Genomic DNA, 25,806 nt, shown 5'->3' on the forward strand with positions numbered 1-25,806 from the left:
TTACTTGTTCACAATTTGAATAATCTTATCTTGCCGTGAGGCTCTTTCGATATCGATGTGCGTTACAAGTGAGTACAACAGCAGCTTTCCCGTGTGAATCTTTGAGATGAGTCATCATCTCCATATGGAGAGCTGCCTATGCATCACTTTTTTAAAAAAAATAGTCAAAAATATCTTGGCTCTGTAGCGTGCACTACATGGCTTGCAGAAGGAACTCACTAAATTTCCATCTGCTCAGTATTTTTCCCTTGCTGGCCAAAGGAGCTTTTAGGGTACGGATTTAAACATTTCATACCATTTTCCCCTTATGTTACACCATCCAGTCAACTTAAAAACTGACAAGGCCCATGTACCACCAAGTTGCTGGAAGTATGGATACAAAGATATGCAAACAATAAGTTATGAAAATTAATTGCATGTCTTGCTCTACTGTTGTCTGAAATAGTCTATCTTGTTATCCTTTCCAATCCCCAGTCTAGTTATCCAAATTAAAATGTGAAGGTTGTACTTTAAAACAATCTATTATCAGAATCATGATGTGTTACAGGAACAGTTTTGCCCCTAACACCTTGTGAAGAGCATGAATGGGCTGATCATAGATCAGGAGCTTGAAAAAGAAAAACAATTTCTCCCAACCTGAGCAAAGCTGAAATTGAAAGCTTCTTACCATCTTAAATTGCTGACTAAATCCCAATTTGCTCACTCAAAACAGTATTGTTCACCTATGTTTTTGAATCTGAGCTGGAGCAGTGAAGAGAGATTCAGTGAAACTCAAACTCAGTTGGGGCCCATTCAGGTTCTGCCAGGCTTATATAAAGTATAATTATAATTATCAAGATCTCATGTGGCTCCATATGCATACAAATGAGATGTTGATCTGCTAACACCACCTTCTACGCATAATGGAGGTATTTATTGTCTCGTAGCATGGCTGGGTTATTTAACATGCCGTGGTTATTTGAATTAGCAAATCTGCTTTAAAAGGCTGTGTGCAAACAGACCCAGAATCTGAGGTTAACTGAAATGGAGCAACATTTTTATTTTTAGTTAAAACTGAACTAAAGTGACCTTGAGGTTAAATCGAGCCAAGCTGAACTAAGCTCATCTCGGCAGAAAATGAAGAAGTAGATCAAAAACACTTTAAGGGCAATTGGTCATTGTGGAGGGGGGGGGGTGTTCTGTTTTATGAGAAAACTCATCCGTATGGACTCTTGCCTCTCTGAGCCTTGTTTTCTCACAGTTTTTAAAACCGTTAAATGTTGTATGAAGTCCGCCAAGCTTTTTCTTTTCAGTTGTTCTCCCATCAGTCTAAAAACAATGAGGTCTGATAGAAGAGTCGATTTATTTTGTCACTACGCAACATATGCCTGATGAGTGGGCATACCCATGAATAAGTGATGTACAAATATTTATTGTTGGGTAACCACCTTGATCCAGCTTAACCAGTCGAAGAAATTGTACTAGTAAAGCTACCAAAATGGTGTTTTTAGACATGGGGCTAAAAAGACACACCACTGAACATCTGGGCACACTTATATTCCATCTCAGTTTAAAAGACATAGGCTTAATGCTTATGAAAACTCAAGTTGTCACAGCATCCTTTCAAGTGAACCATTCAGCCTGACTCAACCCAGACTTGTCAGACCCACTGCGATTCTTACATGGGTTTTACATTGGAAGGGTCAGAATTGATGTGTAATGTGTACCTTCCTACACATGGAGACCTCAATTTAGTGTTGGTAGCCAATGGGGTTGGATTACCATGAAAACAGTGTTGAGACTAAAGGACAGCTAATACTCCGTTATAACCAATGCAAACTGACAGAAAATTTAATCTTTAGTTCTTTAGTGGTAGAAGAAACGTATGCGTGTGTGTGTAATATATGTGTTTTATTTCTCAGAGAGGCCTTCCCTATGGTGCTGGTTGCTAACAAAGTGGATCTGGTCCATCTGAGGAAGATCACCAGTGAACAGGGCCAGGAGATGGCTGCCAAACACAGTGTAGGTAGTAGCCGGCTGTGCATGCATTTTATTTACATTGGTGTAGCTCCTTAGTACTTCAAGGCCAATCAGAAATACCCTGGCTGTTTCCAAACCCGTGAACTACCCAGGCTAATACTATGGTGTGAAATAAGTATGTAGTGCTACACAGTACACAATACACATGTATTGTGTATGCGAGCAGTGCCCGGATGTGTACTACATTTACTAATTTATTCTTTTATTTTTGAAAGGCAGGAGAGGAAAGGTATGTTTATTGCCGTTATTCAGAAGTGTGATGAAAGTATAGTGCAGTCTAAACAAATACTATTCTGTACTAGTATGCTCAATTACAGTTTGCATATTTAGTAATGACTACTGACATACTGAGTAGGAATATTCACTGAGTATTCACTCATTCAGTATGTGGTATCCAACAAGCTAGTATGTCATTTTTGACACAGCCCCTTCTTTTTCCTGCTTTTCTTTCTCTCCATTCATGCAAGTTACCTGCATTACATAAAACCAATAAACAGTCCCTCCATGCTGTCCTTTCAGTATTACACACCACTTTACCCCACCTGTCAAGTTGTGTCTTTCTTCACTGAAGTGAGTATATGTGTGAGCACACGGGGGAGTGTGCCTGCTATATTGTTAGTGTGTTTTGGAATAAGAGAGAGAGCGAGAGAGAGAGACAGAGAAAGAGAGACAAAGTGAGAGAGAGAGAGAGACAAAGCCAGAGAGAGAGAGAGAGAGAGAGAGAGAGAGAGAGAGAGAGAGCAGGGTTGCTGAGTCTGCATGTTGTCAGTGGTGTGCAGTGAGTCTGGTCCAGGGGAACAGCAGGACACAGGGAAAACAACAACCCACAATGCCACTCTGCACTAGCGTTTCCCTCCTTTCTGTTTGATTACAATAGTCTCATTCATTTTATTAGCAGATGTCCTGTCCAAGTTCTGTGTTTATTCTGCTAATTAGAAGGACTTTTCTATTTACTGAATTTCAGATGCTTTAGTTGGCATCTCTTCCCTCTTGCACCAATGGGAAAATGCCAGGGTATTGGAAGTGGGCTGACTGAGAAAACATTTGTAAAATAATGACAAATACAGAGGAAACATTTGCCCACAAGTCTTGGCAACATAAACGATATTGGATTTACCAAATCAACATTGTGATGTAATGTGTTTCTCACACAGTGCCTATTAGAGTGTAGTATACTGTACCATCTTTATAGCAGCGTTGCTGTATGATGGACAGGGTTCAAACACCAAGATTTTGTTTACCCTGTTATTTCCTATTTTTTTGTAAGTATTGACATGTTGAAATGAACCATAGGGCTGACTGGCTAATGCTCTACTATTATTATATCACTGAAAATTTGCATTTGGCAGTTTCATTTGAAAATACTTCGGGGCCTGATATGCAAATGATTTCCTCTTTGTTCTGTGTTCCTATGCTTTGTAAGTTTGTTAGCCACTTGTTATTTTAATAGTTTGATCAACATTAAATTCTTATAATTACCTGAAAATGGCCTCCTGAGAAGAGCCAGGTACTACACATTCGTTATATACGAAAAGGTAGAATGTAAAGGAGAAAAACATAAGCCACTAAGTTCAACAGAGGGGGCAGAAACCACAAGTTTAATTTTGAAGGACAGCCAAGTCAGTTTGCAAATAGTACCAGTACCATTTGTCTTAGCGGGATGTTTAGCTTTTTACGATTGCTTAAGCACGATTTTGAAAACAGGGCTTGTTTTGTCAAAACACTACACCCAACCACACCGCACACACACAAGTAGCAGAACACCTCAGATCTTTTGTTAAATGAAACACTTCATTCAAAACTATACAATAACTTATAAAAGCCCAATTTTTTTCACCATATGGCACACACATGGTTGATATGATCTGATTGTCTGAATCAGTTGCACACTGCTCTGCTTAATCTAAAACACTTTTAACATTTCTACTTTTCTAATGATATAGTCTGGGTTTTATGCTGAAAAAACCTCCTCAATGGGGTTAAGAAAGGGAGAGTTTGGTGGGAGGTACTGGAGTGAAAATTGTGGCGGCAGGGCATTTCATGTACTTGGGACTTAGATACAAAAGGCAGCTTCCCCTGCTTCAGAGTTAGTACGAGGAATGGTTAAAAGACCACTGCCTTTGGACCTGAGAGTTCTTGCTGATTTGTGTCTAATTAGCATGTCTTTTATATAGTATGGTGCAAAGACATTTAAGCGTTTTGTATACAAGTAACATAATTTTTAAATCGATTCTAGTTTTGATGGGGAGCCAGTGCAGAGATCTAAGAACAGGTGTAACGTGTTCATTCTTGTTAGTTCCGGTGAGAACACATGCAGCCGCATTTTGAATTAACTGAAGTTGCTGCACAACTGATTTTGGGAGGCCAGTGAATAGACCATTACAGTTGTCTAGTCTATGTATTATAAATGCATGGATTTCTTGAGTCTTATTTTGAAAGAAAGCCCTTTAGTTTAGAAATGTTTTTTAAGATGGTAGAAGACTGATCTTGAGAGATGATTGATATGGCTCTTAAAATCTAGATCGTCGTCTATGATTACACCCAGATTTCTAGCTTCACTTTTGCACTCCAGAGACAGAGAAATGAAATGAGCTGCAATTCTCTGTCTCTGAATCTTTGCACCAAAGTCTATCTCCAAAGCTGTGGCCAACAACAAGCAAGCCTGTGGACAGAGGAACATTGCCTTTGTCAGGGCTGGTGAGCAGCCTCAGTCACAGCCCAGATCAGCAGCTGGTCTCCTCACCTCTGCGTCAGACTGGGCGCTGCAAGTCGACCTGGGGGGGCAGCTCAGGTTCCCAGACCACAGTACAACAACTTTGTTGAGGCCAGACACAGTGCTATCATCACCCTCTTCAAAACAGGTGCTCCTTGTAGAGCTGACTGTGCCCTGGGAGGACCGGATAGAGGAGGCAAATGAGCGGAAGCAGTCCAAGTACCAGGAGCTGGTGGATCAGTTCCGGAGGAGAGGCTGGAAGGCACATTGTGAGCCCATTGAAGTGGGGTGTAGAGATTATGCTGGCCACTCACTGTGCAAGCTCTAAACTCTACTTGGCATCACTGGGGCTGCTAAAAGGAAAGCCATCAAGTCTTGCATGGAGGCTGCAGAGAGGGCCCCCAGATGGCTTTGGATCAGAAGTGATTTCTGGCCAATGCTGCTGGGACACAAGCCAGGGCCTGATTAAGATGTTGAAAAACCCGAAACACCCGAGGACCTCAGGAAACATCACTGATGATGTGTCCCAGTGCATCCTAGGATGTATCTTCAAATCTGACATCCAGAGATTAATATCATCAATACACTGAGTTAGAGAATGTATGTGATCTAGGTCATCAGGAGATAGGGATATGTACAGTTGTGAATCATCTGCATAATTATGGGGATTTATTTTGTGTTTCTGTATAACATGTGCGAGTGGAGCACATAGAGATTAAATAGTAATGGTCCAAGAATTGAACCTTGGGGTACCCCACACATAATACCCACTTTGGCCGAGGCAAAGTTTCCAATGGACACAAAGAACTGCCTGTCTGTATGTTTTAAACCAGTTCAGAACCGGGCCAGATAGACAGACTCATTTTTCTAATCTCTCTAGTAAAATATCATGGTCAGCAGTGTCAAAGGCAGCACTGAGATCCAGGAGCACACGAACAGATAATTTATTAGAATATGTGTTCATATGCAGATTGTTCACAACTTTGATAGGTGCTGTTTCTGTGCTATGGACAGATGAAAACCTGATTGATAAATGGCTAGAAGGTTGTTTGATGTTACATAGTTATTAAGGTGAGAATAACTCCCCCCCCCCCCCAAATATTTTGCTGAAGAATGGTAAATTGGAGATAGGCCTATAGTTGGCAATACCTGTTGCATCAAGGATGCTCTTTTTCAGAAGTGGTTTAATGACAGCAGTTTTCAGTGCTGCAGGAAATATACCTGACTGAAGAGAGTAGTTAATAATTTCTAAGACCTCAGGTGCTAATTAGTTAAAAACAATTTTAAAAAATATGGTAGTATGGTAGGATAGGATCCAAGCAGCAGGTGGAGGACCTGAACTGCCCAACAATATTGTCTAGTTTTTTTAAGGTCTAGACTAGAGGGTCAAAGTGAGACATGGTGCCAGTGATATTTCTGGAGAACTGGAGGGCAAGTTAGTTTCTGGATCTTGAGGCACTAATGTTCTATCTGATGACATTTTTGTTATTGAAGAATGTAGTGAATTGCTCACATTTTTCAGTTGACATCTCTTATGGGGTTGGAGATGGTGGATTAATAAGTTGATCAACAATAGAGAAGAACACTTTATTATTGTTGATATTTTCATTAATGAGTTCAGAGAAGAAAGACTGTCTGGCCTGTTTAATTTCTTTGTTGTATTTATTCAGTCTATCCTTGTAGCTTTCATGGTGAACCTGAAGTTTTGTCATTCTCCACTGTCATTCTGCCTGGCGACAGTCTCTCTTAAGCTGCCTAACAACCACTCCATTTCTCCAGGGGGCTTTTTGTTTTTCTGTCTAGTTTTAACAGGTGCAATGTTGTCCATGATATTTCATATTTTGAGTCAAAGTTGTTCGCAAGATCCTCAGTTGGTGATGCCATGAATGACAATAACTCATTTATAGTTTCCTTAAAGGTTTCAATTGTATTATTGTCAATGATATGTTTTTTTGAATGTTCCGAGTACTCTTCTGTTGTACAGGAAAAGCAGAAAAGCGTCAAAAAATATGCAACAATAACCTGAAATAGCAATATCCATGACACAGGGTACAGTAATATTAAGTCCTTTTGATTTGACTAAGTCCAGAGCATGGCCCTTATTGTGGGTGGGTCCAGGAACATGTTGAGTGAGGGCAAATGCCTCCGGTAAGCTAATTATGTTTCTAGCATCAGGTTTTGTTTGATTATCAACATGAACATTAAAATCACCTGAGATAATTAAACAATCGTAGTCAGTGGAAACCTTGAACAGTAGCTCAGTAAATTAATCAAAGCCATGTTTAGATCTTGGTGGCTGACAGACAGTAATTATTAAAATTGTAGCTTTACAATGTATAGTAAAAGCAAGGTAGTCAAAAGACGTGAATTCCCTGAGGGGGATTTCCTTGCTGCTATAGGAATCAGAGAAGACAGCAGCTGTTCTACCGCCTCTCTTATCAGATCTGGTGGTATGGATGAATTTGAAGCCAGGATGTGCAGTCTCGGTGAGTGCGACTAAGCCATTTCTATGCAGCCAGGTCTCGGTCAGTAGGGTGAAGTCTAGGTTATGGGTACTTATAAGTTCATTAACTACAAATGACTTATTTGTTAGTGAGCTGACATTTAATGAAACCATTTTTATTGTCCAAGGTGCATGGCTTTGTGGGGAACTGAATTGAAGTCCAAACTGGTAATAAATCGTTTAAATTCCTGTATGTTATGGGGAGATTACGGGGTCTGTGTCTATGGTTTATTATTACAGGAATTAGTATGGCAGAGTGACAGTTATTAGAATGACAGATCGGACTCACCAAAGGACTTTAATAGGTGTAGTTTATCGCAGAAACAAAACTGAAAGCACTCGACCCTTATGGACGTCAATTGGTCAATATAGGCCTACTATAAATATACATGTAAAAAGGTTCTGTGTGCAGTGCACAATACTGAAGTGTACATTACTTACTGCTGCATATACATGCCACAGGTCTTTTACTGTCTCAGAATATCTTTCAAATGGCACTTGGTAGAGTTGTTTCATCTGTATGTGATGTTTTTTAAGGATTCACCCCAGTGTTAATAGAGGGACCTGATGGATATTGAAAACTATGTAGTCATTGAGGATGTTTGTTTGAATTTCTCTGTGGCATATCACAATATTGGTCCAAACCACATTTGCAATAGCTCTCTCTTGTTTCTCTGAGAATTTGGGGCCCCTTTTTCCTTGATGTTCTCAACCCTTCATCCTGTGTTGACCAATCAAAATACATGTAAAATGTCACAGGACAGTATACAAGGTTCAAAGATGGACTGCAGTGAATGGTTACCAAAAAGTATTGCTATAGTGCATGCAGTAGGCTACACTGTGCCAATGTTACTGTAGACAGTAGAGAAAAGTTGTTTTTCCATCTGTGCTCTTGCTGAAATATCTGAATTACTGTTGCAACAATATATCTGCTGAAATTGGGCTGAACTCTGTCCAGCCTCTCTCAATGTCAATCCATGGTTTACAACATGGTCAACCAATGTTGCTCAAATCTCTTCTGATAAATTTGGTCCTCATGTTCTTTGTCCACGTCCTCCTCCAGGTCTACCTCTCCCTCTTATTGCAATGTTGCCCTCCATTTTTGTTGAAGACAGGTACACTCACCTGTGGCCTTTTTATAGTGCTTACACCTGATTGGCGTGTTTACAATGAAGCACCTAAGTGTCTGAATGAATGAATGAATGCCTATATTTGTCATTGCACAACTGTACAACGAAATTAAGGGCAACTCCCCAGTGGTACAAAATTAAAGAAATAAAATATATACAAACAGTCAAAATACAAATAGTCAAACATTTGCAGCACAATAAACATAGAGATAATGTGTAACTGTAAAAATAAGTGTAATATCTATTACACTAGATAAATAGTCTGTGTATCGCACTAACCCCAGTCAGCATATATACATATATTTTTTGCACATGCCAAATGTACAGGTGTTAATGCACAGTTTCATGATATTATTGCAACCTTAGAGTTTGTTAACAGAGTTAAATTCTTTAATGGCACTTGGGTAGAAACTGTTCACCTGACGGCCATGTTTGATCAATTGGTTCATAGGTGTTGTATTTTGAAAGGCAATACTTCTCTGCCTTAAAAATGGCAGAGAAGTGACATCATGTCAGATTTCTTTGTCTAATGGTGAGAAGTGTGTTTAGTATTTTGCAAAACACTGTGATGTTTTGCAAAAAGTGTGAGGCTGAGAGTGTGCTCATAGTTGTACAGATCTGGACTGAGGTTTTGCTCGAGTGTCAAGTTTCACTAACTGTGCGCTATTATAATTTCAGTATGTAAGTAATTGTGAAAAACTGTAGAGGTTTTAGGACATTCTTAACGGACATCATAAAGGTTTAAACTGTTCACTGATGGTTTTGCGCATGTACAATCAGTAGTGTTGAGTAATGCAGTTGACTGAAGCAATAAAGTCCTCACAGTGTACTACATTAATGGAGAAATCTCCTGCTCACAGTCTTTCCCACAGCGCCTACGTGTACCAGAATGCATTGCTGAATGCTAGCTTTTGTATCATCATCATCCATAAAATCCTCTGCGCTACTGTTGTGGGACATCACTTCCACCACGGGAAACATAGTTTAGTCTTGAGAACGAGGATGTGTTTATTGAACAGCGTGTTTAGAGTAGATTAGACTATTAGAAGCCCTGCGAGGCCGTATGTAGTTTTTCCAGCTGCCAACTGACGTCATGATACGTCACTTAGGGAAACTACTCCGCTTCCCCGAGATGCAAAAAAGATCAGGGACAACTGCAGGTGATTTTCATGTGCTATCCACTGTGGGAGATACACAGCGATAAGGGTGAAAATCATTGAATTTTCCTTTTAACTTTATCTACTTTGACACAGTGTGTCAAAGTAGATAAAAAAGGAACATCTAACACATTACTTGAATAAGCTTCTATGAACCTAAGATTATCAAAATATCTTAATTGCAAGAACAAAGCAGAAACAGGAAAAACTTGGGGGCAGAGCAGCACTGTCTCAGTTGGTGCTTTAAAACCGTATTCTCATAATTATTGATCATCTTGGATATTAAATGTGAACGTTTCTTGTGTTTCTCCAGATAACCTACATTGAAACCAGTGCCAAGGACCCACCTATGAATGTGGACAAGGCCTTTCATGAGCTTGTTCGAGTTATAAGGTAACTCATGCCCCTCTCTTGTTTCTGTTCTGCTTTTGAACTGCGTGCTGTGGGGGAGGTACAGGGCTGTTCATAACTGGGACTGGATTTTGATGCTTTTATCATCACACGGCTTTAAAGAGTTTGCTGCCACATCAGTGTGCATAATGAAATCAGAACACACCGAGGATCCCTTTGAACAGGAATGCAACTTCGCTCCTAGCCCTTTGGTTCCTTAGTGAACCAGCATCTGTACAGTGGAAGGGTTAGGGCAGGGAAAGTGTGTCAGCCCTTATAGGAACATGGCGGCTGTTTTTATTCTGGCGGGACGGCTGAGTGAAAGTGTTCTCAGCAAGAGAGGGAGAATGAGGACAGAAAAATCCCAGAGTTATTTCCTGTCTGAACAGACATGTAATTTCAGAAGAATTTGGTTTGTGTTGATGCTCTCTATGTGGTCACATCCTGTCGGAGGGCCTGCTGCTGCTACTAGGAGGAACTGACAGATAGGTCACGTCATAACTTGCAAAATCAAGATCCTCTGATATGAAACTGAGCAGTGTCATGTCTCTCCCTTCGCCTTTCCTTTTATTTGTCAAAATAAAGTCTAGATAAGGACAAGTTGTTCACATGCCCATGTTGTTTCTGTAACTGGCATATGAAAAACTGGAACTACTCCCGTTTTTTTTTAAAGCTCCACAGTCGGAGAGTGGATCAGTGAACCAACATTGCCCTCTAGTGGTGGAATTACTGTGTCTGACCAATCCTAAACGGATAATAAACTGAATGTGAAAAAGCAGGATTTGAATATCACTAGTGCAGTGCCCAAAATCTGGGTTGCAGTGGCAGAATGATGCTGTTCACCCGGTCGCCATGGAGACACACAGGGATTCCTTCCACTTTAGATAGATGAAATAATGCCTGTATCTTTATTGTGTATTTGCTAATCTATATCCCCGTTTACCCCCATTTCTTTGCTTGTCTCTGGTTGACCCTTTTTTTTAAAATCTCTTGACTTTTTTTTTTCTTCTTCTCTCTATACTAACTTCACCATCTCTGTCTCAACAGGCAACAAGTTCCAGAACGGAGTCATAAGAAGAAAAAGAAAATGAAATGGCGAGGGGAGCGCTCCACAGGCTCACACAGGTTCCACTGCAACATATTGTGACCCCCCTCATTGCCCGTGTTATTCTTACAGAACATACACATGCACACACATGCCCACACACAAACTCATGAATTTTTGGACGTCAGGGGACACTTGCACCCCTTCAGTCGCCAACTACTGGAGCACAAAGGGAGGGCAGGATCGATGGAGGGTTGGATGAAGGGAGGGGATCGAAAGAAGGAGGAAAGGGAAGGAGAACTAAATCTGAAATTCCAGATGGACTGAAATGGAGTCCGCTCAGCCTGGTGTGATGTCCTTGGAATGGCCACCACGGCCCCCTTCCTGAATTTGGGGTTTCCTTCAAATGTTTGCATCCCTTCTCTCATCTCTGCATCAAATCCAGAGCTGCATTGGTTTAGTGAACTGCCTCTCGGATCGAGTTCAATTTTGCCAGCGCGTCCCAGCAGATGGTTGGACTTGCGTACTGGGAGCGCGAGACAAGAGAGGGCAGTGCAGCCAGAAAAAGTGTCTGCTTGGACTCAGCTGTATTTTGGGAAAGGAACGTGGCAGGACGGGACCGGAGGGTCACGATGTTACGATGGTAACAGAAGCAGGTTAATATACCGACTCATTCCACCGACCTGCTGTTCTCACCTTTCTGTCTCTGTCTTTATCCCTACCATTTCAGCCGTGAGAGAAAAAAAAAAGACATTTGTCTGAAATCTAGGCTGTTTCCAGTCCACCATGCCATGGAAGAACTCCCTTTATGGAGGGAACATCATGAAGGGGTTGGAACGAACTGATGGACAGAGAAGGGCTGACAATGTTATCTTTTTTTTGTTGAAGGAAATGAAAATAACTGTTTTGTGATGTTGTCGACAAGTGATGAGTGAGCTGTGATTTTAGGGTGTACATTGTGGTTGTGTAATGCTCCATGGTGTTGCGAAGTCAAACAGAAGGACAGTGGGAAGGGTTCATTGTTCAAGTCAAAAGGAAAGTGGATAGAAGCCAAGAAAAATGTAAGTAATTGGTTCCCGAAAATAACGGTCACGTCAGCTGTGGCTGCTGAATTAACTGGCTACTTAATGGCAAAAATATGTAAAAGACGTTATTTGATTGTAAAGGAGAGTGAAATTGGGCGCTGTTTGTAGTTATATTTCAGTGTAAGCCCAACAAGGGCCTACTTTTTCCAGTTAACAAAACTCTTCTCTCAGACTCCTATAACTGGAATCTTTTACCCCCACCCTATTTCATACAAGTCAGAGTCCCTTTTCATCAACTGTGAGTAAAATTAGAAAAGATGATCTGAGCATAGTTTGCCTTCTGTAGTCGTTATAAATGCCATGATGACTATGACAAGACCAGAAATCCTCACCCGGTACCGTACGAACACAGACCTTAAGATGTCATGCAGTTTTTTTTTTTAGATGGTTAGAAATCAAAGTAAACGCAAGCTATGTCTGAAACACACACACACACACACACACACACAAAAAGAAAACAGATTTTAGGCAGCAGTATAGAAAAGTTCAGCTGTTTTACAAAAAGATTTGAAAGCGATTGTTGAAATGACAGATGATAGAAAATGAGGGCTGCATATCTTGGGTTTGAAACGGCCTGGAGAAGCTGTTTTTGCACTACCCACTCACCAAATGATGTGTGAAGCCAGTTCATGTCAGGGCTGTGGAAGAGGAGTTTGCTTTCTTTAGATTAAATGAGGAATAAAAGTGTTTCTCCTGGTGTAGATTCTGAGCCCATTATTATCTTTAATCCTAGTCCAAGCGTCCTATGGTAGTTTATGCAAAGCTAACTTGGCCCCTTTTAACATTGCACCAGTTGCTTACTTTGTCATTTAAGATTTTGTTGTTATCCCGTTTGGTCAGGAATAACCCACTCCACAGCTGGGCTTTGTGGATCCGGGTTTAAATCAGAATTACACAGCTTTATAATGTACCAGTGTTACCCCTCTGTTAGCCCAGGACTAAGAGCCATGTTAGCTTAGCATTAAATATGACTAAGATCTGTTCTAAGGGGACGGCGGGCAAAAAGACATTCATTGTATGTGAAATCAGATAAGTAGATGGGAATGTACAATTTATTAACCTATGAAATGGCGTGTACTGTTATCGCACTAAAAAGTTGATTTTTGAGGCTTCTCTGTCTGGGTGAGTTGTCTCTGGAAGAAAGTAACCTTTTTGCACTTTGAATAGATTTTCTTACTTTCTATTGGCATGGTCCCTTTTTCAAATCTGTAAAACAAAAGGGAAAGCATGGTCTAAATAATATGAATGTAAAAACGACTATAACAAAGTGAGCGAATCAAGTTGTAGCCCTATCTGCCTGTGTGTGTGCCTGTTGCCTTGGAGGAAGGGATGAGCATCACAGAGTTGAGACAAATTGCAAATCATTGGTTTGAAAAATGCTGATTGAAGCTGTAGTTCCGTATTTGAAATTAGGATGTTGAATTGAGGGGATGGTTTGGTAGGAGGGAATTTCAGATGTTGAACTGTAACGAAATCTTTCCTCTGTGTGGAAAGTGAAGTGATCCTAACAGAGAGACTAATAGTTTATTAATCCAGACTGTAATATGGGACTGTTAAAGGTGAAAAGATTATTGCTGAGAATGACTCTAACATGGCTGTACCATATGTTAGGTCTTCCAGCAACAGTCTCCAGGCTGGGGAGATTTGGGGGGGGGGGGGGGGGACTATGTGTTTGAAGAAATGTTATATCACGTATGTTTGATACTTTTTGTATTATTGATATGATTCTTGCAAAGTGTTTTCTAAAGAACTGAATAATTTATTACTGTCCATGTTACCTCAATGTGTCCCAGACCTGGACAAAAACTTTTTTTTTTTTAAGAAATACTCTATGTGTAAAGGTTACAGCAGTGGTCCTTACTGTATGTAATCTGTAATAGTGGTTCTCAAAGATGTATCATCAAGAGTATGAAAGTTTTCCTTCCATCTAACAATCCCACTGGCTGATTTCCACCTCTTCAGTCTGCATAGAAGGAATGAATTGGTTTAAACCAGCTGGAGAAGTTTTAACTGTAAGGAAAACTTGTGTACTCTTTCTTGGCTCTCAGTAGCACATTTCAAAGAGCGCCTGGTTTCTAGGTCGGAGTTGTAAAAGGTTTGTGGGTTTTCCCCACTTTGCCCCTCCTTCCTCCAAATACAAACTTTGTAATATGCTTTAATGAGCCTATGGACAGGGGTCAGGAAACTGAGTTTTATTTATTTTGGATTCTAAAATGCAAGAGCTTTACAACATCTGGTTTACAGGAGATCATCACAGACCCGGGCTGCCTCAAAAGTTGAAACTTCACCTGTAAGCACACCTTGGTCAGGTAAGGACAGACCATTTTGAGCAAAAGTAACACTCAGTAGTTGTAACTGCTTCAACAGTGTTACAGCAAACACATCTTTCATACATAGTGCTGAGGTGAACCTTATACGGTATAATGCAGACCAAGCCCGTGCACCGCTCTGCTTGTGTAGACTAGACATGGGTTCTGTTAGATGGAAACTCTATGGTCAACACTCCAATGACTTTTCAGTAATTAATCAGATAGCCACTTTTGAAGCTCTACCATGGGTTTCAAACATCAAACTTTTTTTTAGAGCAACAAGGAACATTCAGATTTAAAATCTCACTTTAAAAACAAAAGAAAAATTGTTGTCACGGTGAAATGAGTGTTTTTGACCAGGTCTGCAATGTATTACCTGGCTGTGTCAGACTGAAGAGCTAGACGAGGCACAAACAACTTAACTATGGCCTTTCTATCTAGCCTCAGGGGTCCATTATATTTCAATAAAGAAATAAAAGTATTGTGATTTCAAACATCTGATTTTGTGTGTGTTATAATGCCTTAATACATGGATGGATGGTGGATGGTGAGATGGGTGCTGCAAAATTGTATGGGAACACTTAATAAAGGTACATAACTTACACTTAATGCATAACCAAGGGTGAATGGATGGGTGTAGGAAACATTAGAAATGAGCACAGATTTACCACTTCTTTTTAACATGTTCCCATTCGTTAACTTATAGTCCTCTGTCACTCTGGGTTTGCCATAGGCTCAGGTTGCTCTGCATCTACACGTGTTCCAAAGTCACCTCTGCTTGTTCAGCACAAACTCGGCTCATTAATCATCTGAGACTTCGAGGTCGATTGGGTATGACTGTCGAAGCACCAAAAGTCCCATTTTACTGTATTGATCGCCGTCCCACATTGTGAGTTATGGCAGATGAAGCAGTCTGCATGGGTCATGCTTCACTGCAATCAGGTCGATTTGTAAAAGAATTTCATGTGGGATGGTCTGATGGGGAAAACTGTTCTGGTGGTGGGTGGGTGCTTAAAAAAAAACCAAAAAAACAATCACCCTAAAACTGTAGCCATAGACCAACTATATATTTTTAACCATGAAAGAATTCCTGGCACCAAATGTTTTTGAAAAGTATTTGAGAGCCCAGAGAAAGAAACATGTCTCTTTTTTTTTTAACAATTTAGCTTTGTATTTAGACTCCTGTTTCGTTTAACACAGTGTTTTTTTTAAGTAATTCTAGTGTCATTACACTTTTTACTGTGCTAAGAATTCATTTTATTACAATACTCATTCACAACAATGTCCACAGAAATTTATACACTTCATGAACTTCCAAACAGATGCATGCTGCATGTCGGATTGGAGTGTTTTATAAAAAAATTTCTTATACATGCTGTATGAATTTTTCTTGATTAAGATACATCACATAATGCCATTAACCCAAAGGGGACTGTAAAGGGGGGATGGCAGTTTTACAAAGGGTTGATTTTAGTTAATATATTTAATGGGGGATTGGCATCCCCTTGCAGCCCTCTATATAGCAACTCTTGCCTGACATCTGTTTTACATAAATGTGCCTAAAGAAAATGACACTGGTTAGAAGTGCAAAGATGATCCCCGCAGTTTACTGAGATGAACCACAGAAAGAGAATGGGAAAAAAAAAAACACCATTCATTCATTATCCAAACTGATTATCCTGTGCTCAGGGTCACGGAGATGCTGGAGCCTATCCCAGCAGTCATTGGGCGGCAGGCGGGGAGACACCCTGAACAGGCTGCCAGGCCAACTCACTCTCTCTCTCACTCACACACACACACACACACACGGGAACAATCTAGCATGGCTGATTCACCTGACCTACATGTCTGTGGGCGGAAACCGGAGCACCCGGAGGAAACCCATGTAGACACGGGGAGAACATGCAAACTCCACACAAAGGACCACCCGGGATGACCCCCAAGGTTGGACAATCCCGGGGCTAAAACCCAGGACCTTCTTGCTGTGAGGCGAACGCGGCAACCATTGCGCCACCACAAAAAAGAATAATCTTTATTTATATAGTAAATAGCCCAATGCTCCACACATAACAAAAAAAACTATGACAAAAGCAAGCAAACAAACAGGTGAGCAAAGGCACAAAAAGCAAACAACAAATAAAAGACGCAACAATAGATGAATAAACAACAAATGACAAAGCACTTTAAGTTAAAGACAGGTTAAAAAGATATGTCTTAAGTTTTCTTTTAAAAATGTCCACAGAGGTGGACTCCCTCAGATCCTCAGGCAGACTGTTCCAGAGACAAGGGCCACAGTGTCTTAAAGCCGTCTCCCCATGCATTTTTGTTGCAATCCTTGGGACAACTAGTAGGCCAAATGCAGAGGATCTTAGGGACCTGCTAGGCACATATCTAAAAAGCAAGTTTGAGAGATAGGCTGGTACCAGGCCATTCAGTGATTTAAAAACTAGTTATAAAATCTTAAAATCAATTCTAAAACTGATGGGCAACCAATGCAATGACTTTAAAGTAGGTGTTATATGTGTTCTCTGTCTGGTCTTCATTACCTGGGCTGCTGCGATTTGAACAAGTTGTAGACAACCAAAAGCTTTTTTAGGTAGACCAAACAAGAGAGCATTGCTGTAGTCAAGCTTAGAAGTTATGAAAGCATGCATTTCTTTTTTGTGTCAGCCTGAGAGAGAAATTATCTAACCTTAGCAATGTTTCTGGGATGATAAAAGGAAATTTTGGTTACATTTCTGATGTGGGCTTCAAAGCTGATGCCAGAATCAAAGATAAACCCACATTTTTTGATCTGGTCCTTGGTATGAAGTGCTAATGGCTGAAAGTGCATGGACAGTTGCTCTCTGTGCTTTTGCCCCAAATATTATTATCTCTGTCTTGTTTCAGCTGTAGGAAATTCTATGACATCCATACCTTTATATTATATATACATTGAACTAACCTATCAATCGGGCTAAAATCATCTGGGGATATAAAGATGTGTAGTGGGGTGTCATCTGCATAGCTATGAAACTCAATTTAATGCTTTTTGACAACATCACCAAGTTGTAGCATATAGAGGCTAAAAAGAACTGGACCTAAAATAGAGCCTTGCGGGACCCCACAGGTTATGGTTCTTTTCTGTGAGGAGTAGTAACCCTGGGAAACAAAAAACTCCCGGCCAGTCACATATTATCTAAACCAACTTAGATTCAGATTCGGACAACTTTATTTATCCCAGAAGGACAATTCAGTTCCCACAGTCCATCCAGACATACACAAATGCACAGACAAGCGGCAATCATCACCATGTCAGAGACAACAGACAGATCAATACATGGGCAAGAGATGCACACTGCCACCCTCATGTGGCCCTGCATGAAGACTCACACGAGGACCAGGCGAAGGGCAAAAATCCATATAAGTCAAAAGAATAGAGTAAATAAACAAATGAAGCATTCCGAGATGCATTGCACGCCACATTCCCCCACTACAGTCGGTGAACACACAGGCCCACAAGCCATGCGAAAAACAGACAAGGTATAAACCAATGATTGTAGTTTAAAACAATATAAAGCATTTATTTAAAATGACTAATCTCAGTATTTAACAGCCTGATAGCAGAAGGAATGAAGGACCGAGAATAGCGGTTCGTTTTCCTAGGAGGCACTTTATAGCGCCAGCCTGGCAGCATTACAGTGAATTCACTGGACAGGATGTGGTCAGATTGGTTAACAATTCCTTTTGCTTTCTGGGCCACACATTTCTCCCAGAGGGAGCACAAGTCTCTCTGCTGGATTCCGATTATTTTGGAGCAGACCTTAACGATACCATTTAGTCTATTTCTGTCCTTCACAGTCAACCCGTTAAACCAACAATTAAAGGAAAAAGTTAAAAGACTTTCAATAAATGACTGGTAAAAAAAACAACATAAAATGGGGTTACAGACATTAAAGGAGTTAAGTTTCTGCATCAAGTGAATTCTTTGTTGTCCACGCTTGACAATTAAATGTGTTCACATCGAACTTGAGTTGGGAGTCGAACACGGTTCCCCAGTACTTATAAGTGTCAACAATTAGAACGTCTTCACCATGTATAGTGCTAGCTGTGGGTATATCACTGTTCTTCTAAGATCAATGATAAGTTCCTTAGAACCCCAACTTTTTTTTTTCTGTTTTTCTTTTTTTAAAATAATGTTGTAGTGAACTCGGGGGGAAGCTGGGAACCCCCACAGCCGGGACACGAACCCATGTCTTCAGCACCACGGGCGACAACGCCAACCAGTCGACCAAAGGGTCCGACCCAGAACCCCAACTTAGAACCATTCCTGAGCCCAGTTTTCCAGCCCAGTTTTCAAGTCTGTACAGTAGGATTTCATGATCAACAGTATCAAAGGCTGCACTAAGATTTAGGAGAATCGGGACTGAAAGCTTTTTTGAATCAATGTGAATTCTTAAATTGTTCACCACTTTAACCAATGCAGTCTCTGTGCTGTGGTGGGCTCTGAAACTTGACTGAAAAGTCTCAAAGATTTTATTGTTTTAATTATTACCCTGTTCAAGAACAACCTTTGCTATATCTTACCTGAGAAAAGGGAGGTTTGATATGGGTTAGTAATTACTAAGAACTGATAAATCCACATTATTATTTTTTTATAGACATGATCTAACCATGGCAAACTTTAATGCATCGGGGAAGGTGCCTGCGAACAAAGAGTGGTTTACAACACTTAATAATTCCTCTGACAGGCAGTTAAAACAGTTTAAAAAAACGGGGTAGGTATGGGGTCAAGCAACCACATAGAGGGTTTTAACTCAGAGACCACATTTCTAATCACCTCTGTATCCATCAGAGTGAAAGAGTGCAAAGTATATTTACAGTGCATAGTGCTTTCTAAAACATTATCCAACCTTGTCCGATTAATATTCATTCTAATTGTTATCTTAAATCTAAAATCAGCAGAAAATTCACTGCACTTCAGAATTCAGAGAAGTCAGCCTGTCAGGCATTTCTCAGCACCTTTATTATATTCTAAAAGGTGATCATGTAGACTATTATAGTGGATCTGGAGTTCTGTTAAGTTTGTTAACAGTCAATTTTTCCACATTGGCTTACATTTTAGAGTGTTTTTTTGTGGCACAAAAAGGTCTATCGTTGTCCTTAATTTTGTATTAAAATCATTTACTAGGCAATCAGCATATGAAGGGAGGGTTTGTAAGTTAAAAATTCATATACAAAATGAAACTTTCAGCCATTTCAGGTGTATTTTCTTTAAAGTGAGTTCAGCATTAATCTGGGGCATGAGCACTGACACATTAAGTTCAGTACAATAATGATCAGATTGAGCGACATTTCTAATTGATAACATTCAACATCTAGCCCCTTACTAACAACCAAGTCCAAAGTATGGCAACAGTTGCAGGTTTGTCCATAGATATGTGTGAAACCAAGATCTTCTTATAGATTAATAAAATCTGTGGCCCTTTTGTCATTCATGTTCGCTATGTTCGAGTTAAAATCACCAACATCTCATGTGTCATTATGTTATCATATTAATATGGTGCCAAATTCTGTTTTTCTTGTTAGATATCTCTATCCATCAACATTACATCACACCTGAATATGGACAGCCTCCCTCATGGTCCATTCTGTTGACAGGTTGTATGCCTCAGGGAACATACATTCATCAAATCCTGCTTTTGCCACAAATAAAAATAACAAAGAACGTAATTATGAGGTTTATTAACAATTTCCAATGAAGAGTGAACTGCCTTCTATGTTTGCTGTACTGTTCTTGCCAGATGGGGGCAATAGCATGCTTATCATGGAAATATTACAGAGATACAAGTCATGACAGATTTTCCCCCTTCATGGTTCAACAACAGAAAACCATGTTCATGTCAAAGCCTTGTTTGGTGGTAAACACCTAGCAAATTAATCGACCGTCTTGAACGCTAAACTAAGTGGACTAAAATTGTAAACGGACTGCATTTTTATAGCAATTTTCTTGCCTAACGACCACTCAAAACCCTTTACAGTATATGCCTCACATTCACCCATTCACACACTGATGGTGGAGGCTGACATGCAAGGCACCAACCTGCTCACCAGGAGCAGTTAGGGGTTCAGTGTCCTGCTCAAGGACACTTCAACACACTCTCGGGAAAAGCCGGGGATTGAACCAGTGACTTTCGGATTATTAGACAACCTACTCTACCTCATGAGCCATGCGTTTTCAAAACCCCTCATGTAATTGTGTCTGTTAATGCACATGATTTATTCACAAATGAAAATTACCTCATCAATTTTTTATTAGTCAAGAGAGAAACCTGCTGCCGGAATGATAAAAAGGAAAAAGATTGTGCCAGACATAAGTAGGGTAATTCTGTGACAGTGTTACTGACTTCTCCACACCCATATTCTATAGATGTGTGCAAAAGGCCCACAGTTACAACAAGGAACATTAAGTATGCATAGCAAATGATCAGGAGCTTCCCCATCACTAAACAATATGGTCCCTAGCCATTAGGCTGCAGCCTTGTTTACTGAAAACTCTGTGTGTCTGTGTGTGTGTGTGTGCGCGCGCCTTTGTTTTTGTATTGTCATGGGGAATAGTCTTCATAAGGATAGTAAGATCGTGGGGACAATTTTAGGGGTTATTTCTGGGCTAGGGCATTAGGTTTAAGGATAAGGTTACAATTGGGGTTGAGTTAGGGTTGTAGAGCCGAAGGAACGGAGAAGACCGTAGGTTCACACTTTAGCCGTGTAGGCAACTTTCTTTAATCCACGGTAAATCAGAGAGACAACCAAACCCAGCTCGACTGAGCGGAGGTGGCAAGAATAACCAGAAAACTGGCTGGACAACCATAACTTAACCCTGCGTTAACCTGCCAGGGCAACCATGACTTAATCCTTAGTTCCTGGGTTGAATTCTGTCCCCAATACGTGTCCACCACATGAGCCCCCCCAGAATTCGCCCTAGTAATCGAAGTCAGGCAGGCGCGGGGGAACGACAGGCCGTCCGCGGCGGCTCCGGATAACAGGGGCCGGAGTGTCTCTGGGAGGCATTGACGCGGGCCTGTGGAGGTCGGCCTGAGGAGCAGAAGAGGCAGCTCGGGCCTCCACGGGGGGAGGAGGCGGAGCCGGGGGACGACCGCGACGAGGAGGTTGGGCTAACTCCAACGGCTGCGTCAAGTCCAGGTGTGCGGGTTTAACTCGGTCCACTGAAACATGCTCGGCCGTGCCCCCAAAATCCACCACCAGGTGCTTAGTTCCCCGTTCCAGGACGCGGAAGGGGCCGTCATAAGGGGGTTGCAGAGGGGGGCGGTGTGCGTCGTGACGGATGAACACGTAGTCCGCTGACTGCAGACCTGGGGGCACCTGGGACACCGGAGCGCCGTGTTGGGCGGTAGGGACGGGTGTGAAAGCTCTGACCCCGTCCAGCAAGGAGGCTCGTTGGTCCACAGCTGACCAGGGACGCGTTGCATTGGGCATGAAATCGCCTGGGACTCGCAGCGGCGTGCCGTACACCAGCTCCGCAGAGGAGGCTTGTAGGTCTTCCTTCGGGGCGGTCCGCAGGCCCAGCATGACCCATGGGAGCTTGTCGACCCAGTTGCAGTCCTTGAGAGTAGCCCGAAGCGCAGCCTTCATGGACCGGTGGAAGCGCTCACATAGGCCGTTCGCCTGAGGGTGGTAGGCGGTAGTGCGATGAAGCTTGACGCCCAGAGCCTCACCCACAGCATTCCATAGCTCTGAGGTAAACTGTGGCCCGCGATCAGATGAAAGGTCGGAAGGCGTACCGAAACGTGAGACCCACGACCCAATAAAAGCCCGGGCCACATCAGCAGACGTCGTGGATGCCAGGGGAACAGCTTCAGGCCAGCGCGTAGTCCTGTCCACCACAGTGAAGAGGTAGGTGAACCCATGGGAGGGGGGTAGGGGACCAACCAGGTCGACGTGGACATGGTCAAATCGTCTCTCCGGCACTGCGAAGCGTTCCAGGGGCGCCTTAATATGGCGGTGTATCTTAGCCCGCTGACAGGCAACACACGAGTCAGCCCACGCTTTCACGTCTCTCTTAAGTCCCTCCCACACAAACTTAGCAGAGGTCAGGCGCACGGATGGCTTACCACCTCGATGAGAGAGGCCGTGCACAGCTTCAAATACGGGGCGTCTCCAGCTGTGCGGGACGATGGGCCTGGGCTGTCCTGTGGAGACGTCACACAGGAGGGTGACACCTGTGTCGCTGAAAGGAACGTCCTGCAGGCGGAGCCCCGTGTCGGAGGCCCAGAGACGGAGGATGCTCGGGTCCGTGGCCTGGTCAGCAGCCATCTGTGCATAGTCAAGGCCTAGGTGGACCGCTCCAATCACTGCCCTAGAGAGGCAGTCAGCTACCTGGTTAGACTTACCAGCGACGTGCTGGATGTCGGTAGTGAATTCCGAAATGTAGGAGAGTTGTCGCTGCTGGCGAGCGGACCATGGCTCGGCCGTCTTGGACATGGCAAACGTGAGGGGCTTGTGGTCCACGTACGCAGTAAACTCGCGGCCCTCTAGCAGGAAACGGAAATGCCGGACGGCGAGCCAGAGACCGAGGAGTTCCCTGTCAAAAGTACTATACTTGCGCTCTCGGGGTGTAAGCTGGCGACTGAAAAAGGCCAAAGGCTGCCAAGCCCCCCCCACCCACTGTTCGTGAACCGCACCAACAGCATAGTCCGATGCATCCGTGGTTATGGAAATAGGCGCTGTAGGTGAAGGATGCGCTAGCAGGGTAGCCTGGGAGAGCGCAGCTTTAGTCTCGGTGAACGCACGGTCCCACTCTGCTGTCCAGTCGACCGCCTGGTTGGGGGACATGCCTTTCAGCGCCTCGTACAGTGGCCGGATGATAAAGGCGGCTCGGGGAATGAAGCGGTGGTAGAATATCACCATCCCGATGAACTCCCTGAGTGCACGAGCTGTTCGGGGGCGCGGAAAGGCCGCCACCGCTTCCACCTTTGAGGGCAGGGGGACTGCCCCGTCCCCAGTGATGCGGTGCCCGAGGAAATCAATGGCTGTCAGCCCGAACCGGCACTTCGCCGGGTTGACGATCAGCCCATGCTGGCTGAGGCGTGTGAAGAGGGCATGAAGATGGGACAGGTGTTCTTCCTCGGAGGCGCTGGCGATGAGTATGTCGTCCAAATAGACGAAGATGAAAGGAAGGCCACGGAGCACTGAATCCATCAGCCGCTGAAAGGACTGGGCCGCGTTTTTGAGTCCAAATGGCATTCGTAGGAATTCAAATAGGCCGAATGGGGTAGTCACCGCTGTCTTGGGGATGTCTGAGGGGTGCACGGGAACTTGATGATAACCACGGACCAGGTCGACTTTTGAGAAGACGCATTTGCCAGACAGGTTTGCAGAAAAGTCCTGGATATGCGGGACAGGATAGCGGTCGGGCGTGGTGGCGTCATTTAGTCGGCGGTAGCCCCCGCATGGGCGCCAACCTCCATCAGGCTTAGCGACGATGTGGAGTGGGGACGCCCACGGGCTGTCAGAGCGGCGGATGATCCCCATGCGTTCCAGGTGCTCGAACTCAGACTTGGCAATGGCGAGTTTGGCGGGGTCGAGACGCCTGGCTCTGGCGTAGACCGGGGGCCCCTTCGTAGCAATGTGATGCTCCACCCCATGCTTAGCGGTGGGTGCAGAGAAGGTAGGCTGGGTGAGGTCAGGGAACCCAGCGAGGAGGCGGTTGAACTTGTCTGCCTCTGAGAGAGAGTTGGCTAGACCTGCATAGGCCGCTTCCCTCCGCGTACATGCGAAGGAGGAGAAGGTTAAGGCATCGACCAGACGGCTGTTCTGAATGTCCACTAGCAAACCGTAAGCGCACAAAAAATCAGCTCCGAGGAGGGGAAGCGTTACATTGGCCATGACGAACTCCCACGTGAAACGTTGTCCACCAAAACACAGTTCTACAGACCGCACGCCGTAGGTGTGGATAGGGCTGCCGTCAGCCGTCGCCAACTGGGGGCCCCGCTCCCCGCCCATGATGTCGACGTCAGTAGCAGGGAGCACGCTTCTCTGTGCGCCCGTTTCACAAAGAAATCGCCGACCGGAGATGGTGTCGAGGATGAAGAGTAGCCTGCTCGTATCGCCAACACTCATGGCCACTACTGAGTGTTGGCCCTCTCGTTTCCCGTCGGCCTGTAGTTGCAGAGGGAACGGCACCGTTTAGCTTTCGCACCAAATCGAGCGTGGTACATACAGAGTCCAGAGGGCTTGTAGCGGTCTGATGCTGTGGCGCCACCGTCGGGCCACGCCCGCGATGTCGGCGGGAGGCCAGTGAAGGTAGGAGCCAGCACCCCGGCATGGGAGGAACGTTGTGTAGCGACGAAGAATCGGTCAGCCTCCTTTGCCAGCTCACGGGGATCAGTGATGGTGGAGTTAGCGAGCGCAGTCTGGACGTGGGTCGGCATGTTGCGCAGAAACAGCTCCATAAACAGGAAACATGGCTTTTCTTGACCCAGTAGGTTTAACATCCTGCTCATTAGCTCCGATGGTTTGCCATCTCCCAAGCCCTGAATTGCGAAGAGGCGACGTGCTCTCTCCGTTGTTGACAGTTCAAAAGTTTCAAGGAGGAGATGTTTAAGTGCGGCGTATTTACCATCGGCCGGTGTGTTGGTTATGAAACCGCTAATCCTGGAAGCCGTAGCGCACCCCAGCGCTGCCACTACGTAGTAGTACCTGGTCTCGTCTGCTGTTAAGTCTCTGAGCGCGAACTGTGCCTCAGCCTGCGCGAACCATGTAGCCGCGGAAGACTCCCAAAACTCCGGCAGTTTAATTGCAACGGCGTTCGTAGCCATAATGTGTGTGGTTTCAGAAAACTTATCCGAAAACCGACGTCGGGGTCACCAGTGTAGAGCCGAAGGAACGGAGAAGACCGTAGGTTCACACTTTAGCCGTGTAGGCAACTTTCTTTAATCCACGGTAAATCAGAGAGACAACCAAACCCAGCTCGACTGAGCGGAGGTGGCAAGAATAACCAGAAAACTGGCTGGACAACCATAACTTAACCCTGCGTTAACCTGCCAGGGCAACCATGACTTAACCCTTAGTTCCTGGGTTGAATTCTGTCCCCAATACGTGTCCACCACAGGGTTAGTATTAGAGTAAGGTTAAGTTTGGACTTAATTTTAGGGTTTGGTTTAAGGAAGTACGATTTTTTTTAAAAGGATTTTTTTTGGGCAATGTCACCTTTATTGGACTGTAATAGCGAAAAAGCAGACAAGAAATTGGGGGGTAAGGCATGCAACAAAGGTTGCCGGCTGGATTCAAACCGGTGACGGTTGCAACTGTAACCAGGTTAAAATTAATGTTTTTATTTTATTTTGTTTGAGTATGAAATATCACCAAATCCTGTCTGTGTGCTGTTATTTGTGTTAACTACATTTTATTTTATGTCATTATTTACTTTTATGTATGTTTTACAACGACCGTCATA

General features: G+C 43.3%; 1 protein-coding gene across 3 annotated transcripts in view; it reads left to right on the top strand.

The window, feature by feature from the left end:
* The window catches only part of mrasa (muscle RAS oncogene homolog a), a 41,790-nt gene extending 27,930 nt beyond the window's left edge, over nucleotides 1–13,860 (top strand). For 2 of the 3 annotated variants that reach the window (XM_056289203.1, XM_056289202.1), the window contains 3 exons: nucleotides 1,902–2,001; nucleotides 9,836–9,915; nucleotides 10,960–13,860. In XM_056289203.1, the coding sequence (XP_056145178.1) occupies nucleotides 1,902–2,001; nucleotides 9,836–9,915; nucleotides 10,960–11,059 (280 nt within the window). In that variant the 3' untranslated portion in view covers nucleotides 11,060–13,860. Of the gene's footprint in view, nucleotides 1–1,901; nucleotides 2,002–9,835; nucleotides 9,920–10,959 lie in introns of those variants that run through there. The other variant, XM_056289204.1, reaches the window with a different exon arrangement.
* Nucleotides 13,861–25,806: the final 11,946 nt, after the last annotated feature.

Source organism: Lampris incognitus, chromosome 11, assembly GCF_029633865.1.
Source record: "Lampris incognitus isolate fLamInc1 chromosome 11, fLamInc1.hap2, whole genome shotgun sequence".
Classification (NCBI taxonomy): Eukaryota; Metazoa; Chordata; class Actinopteri; order Lampriformes; family Lampridae; genus Lampris; species Lampris incognitus.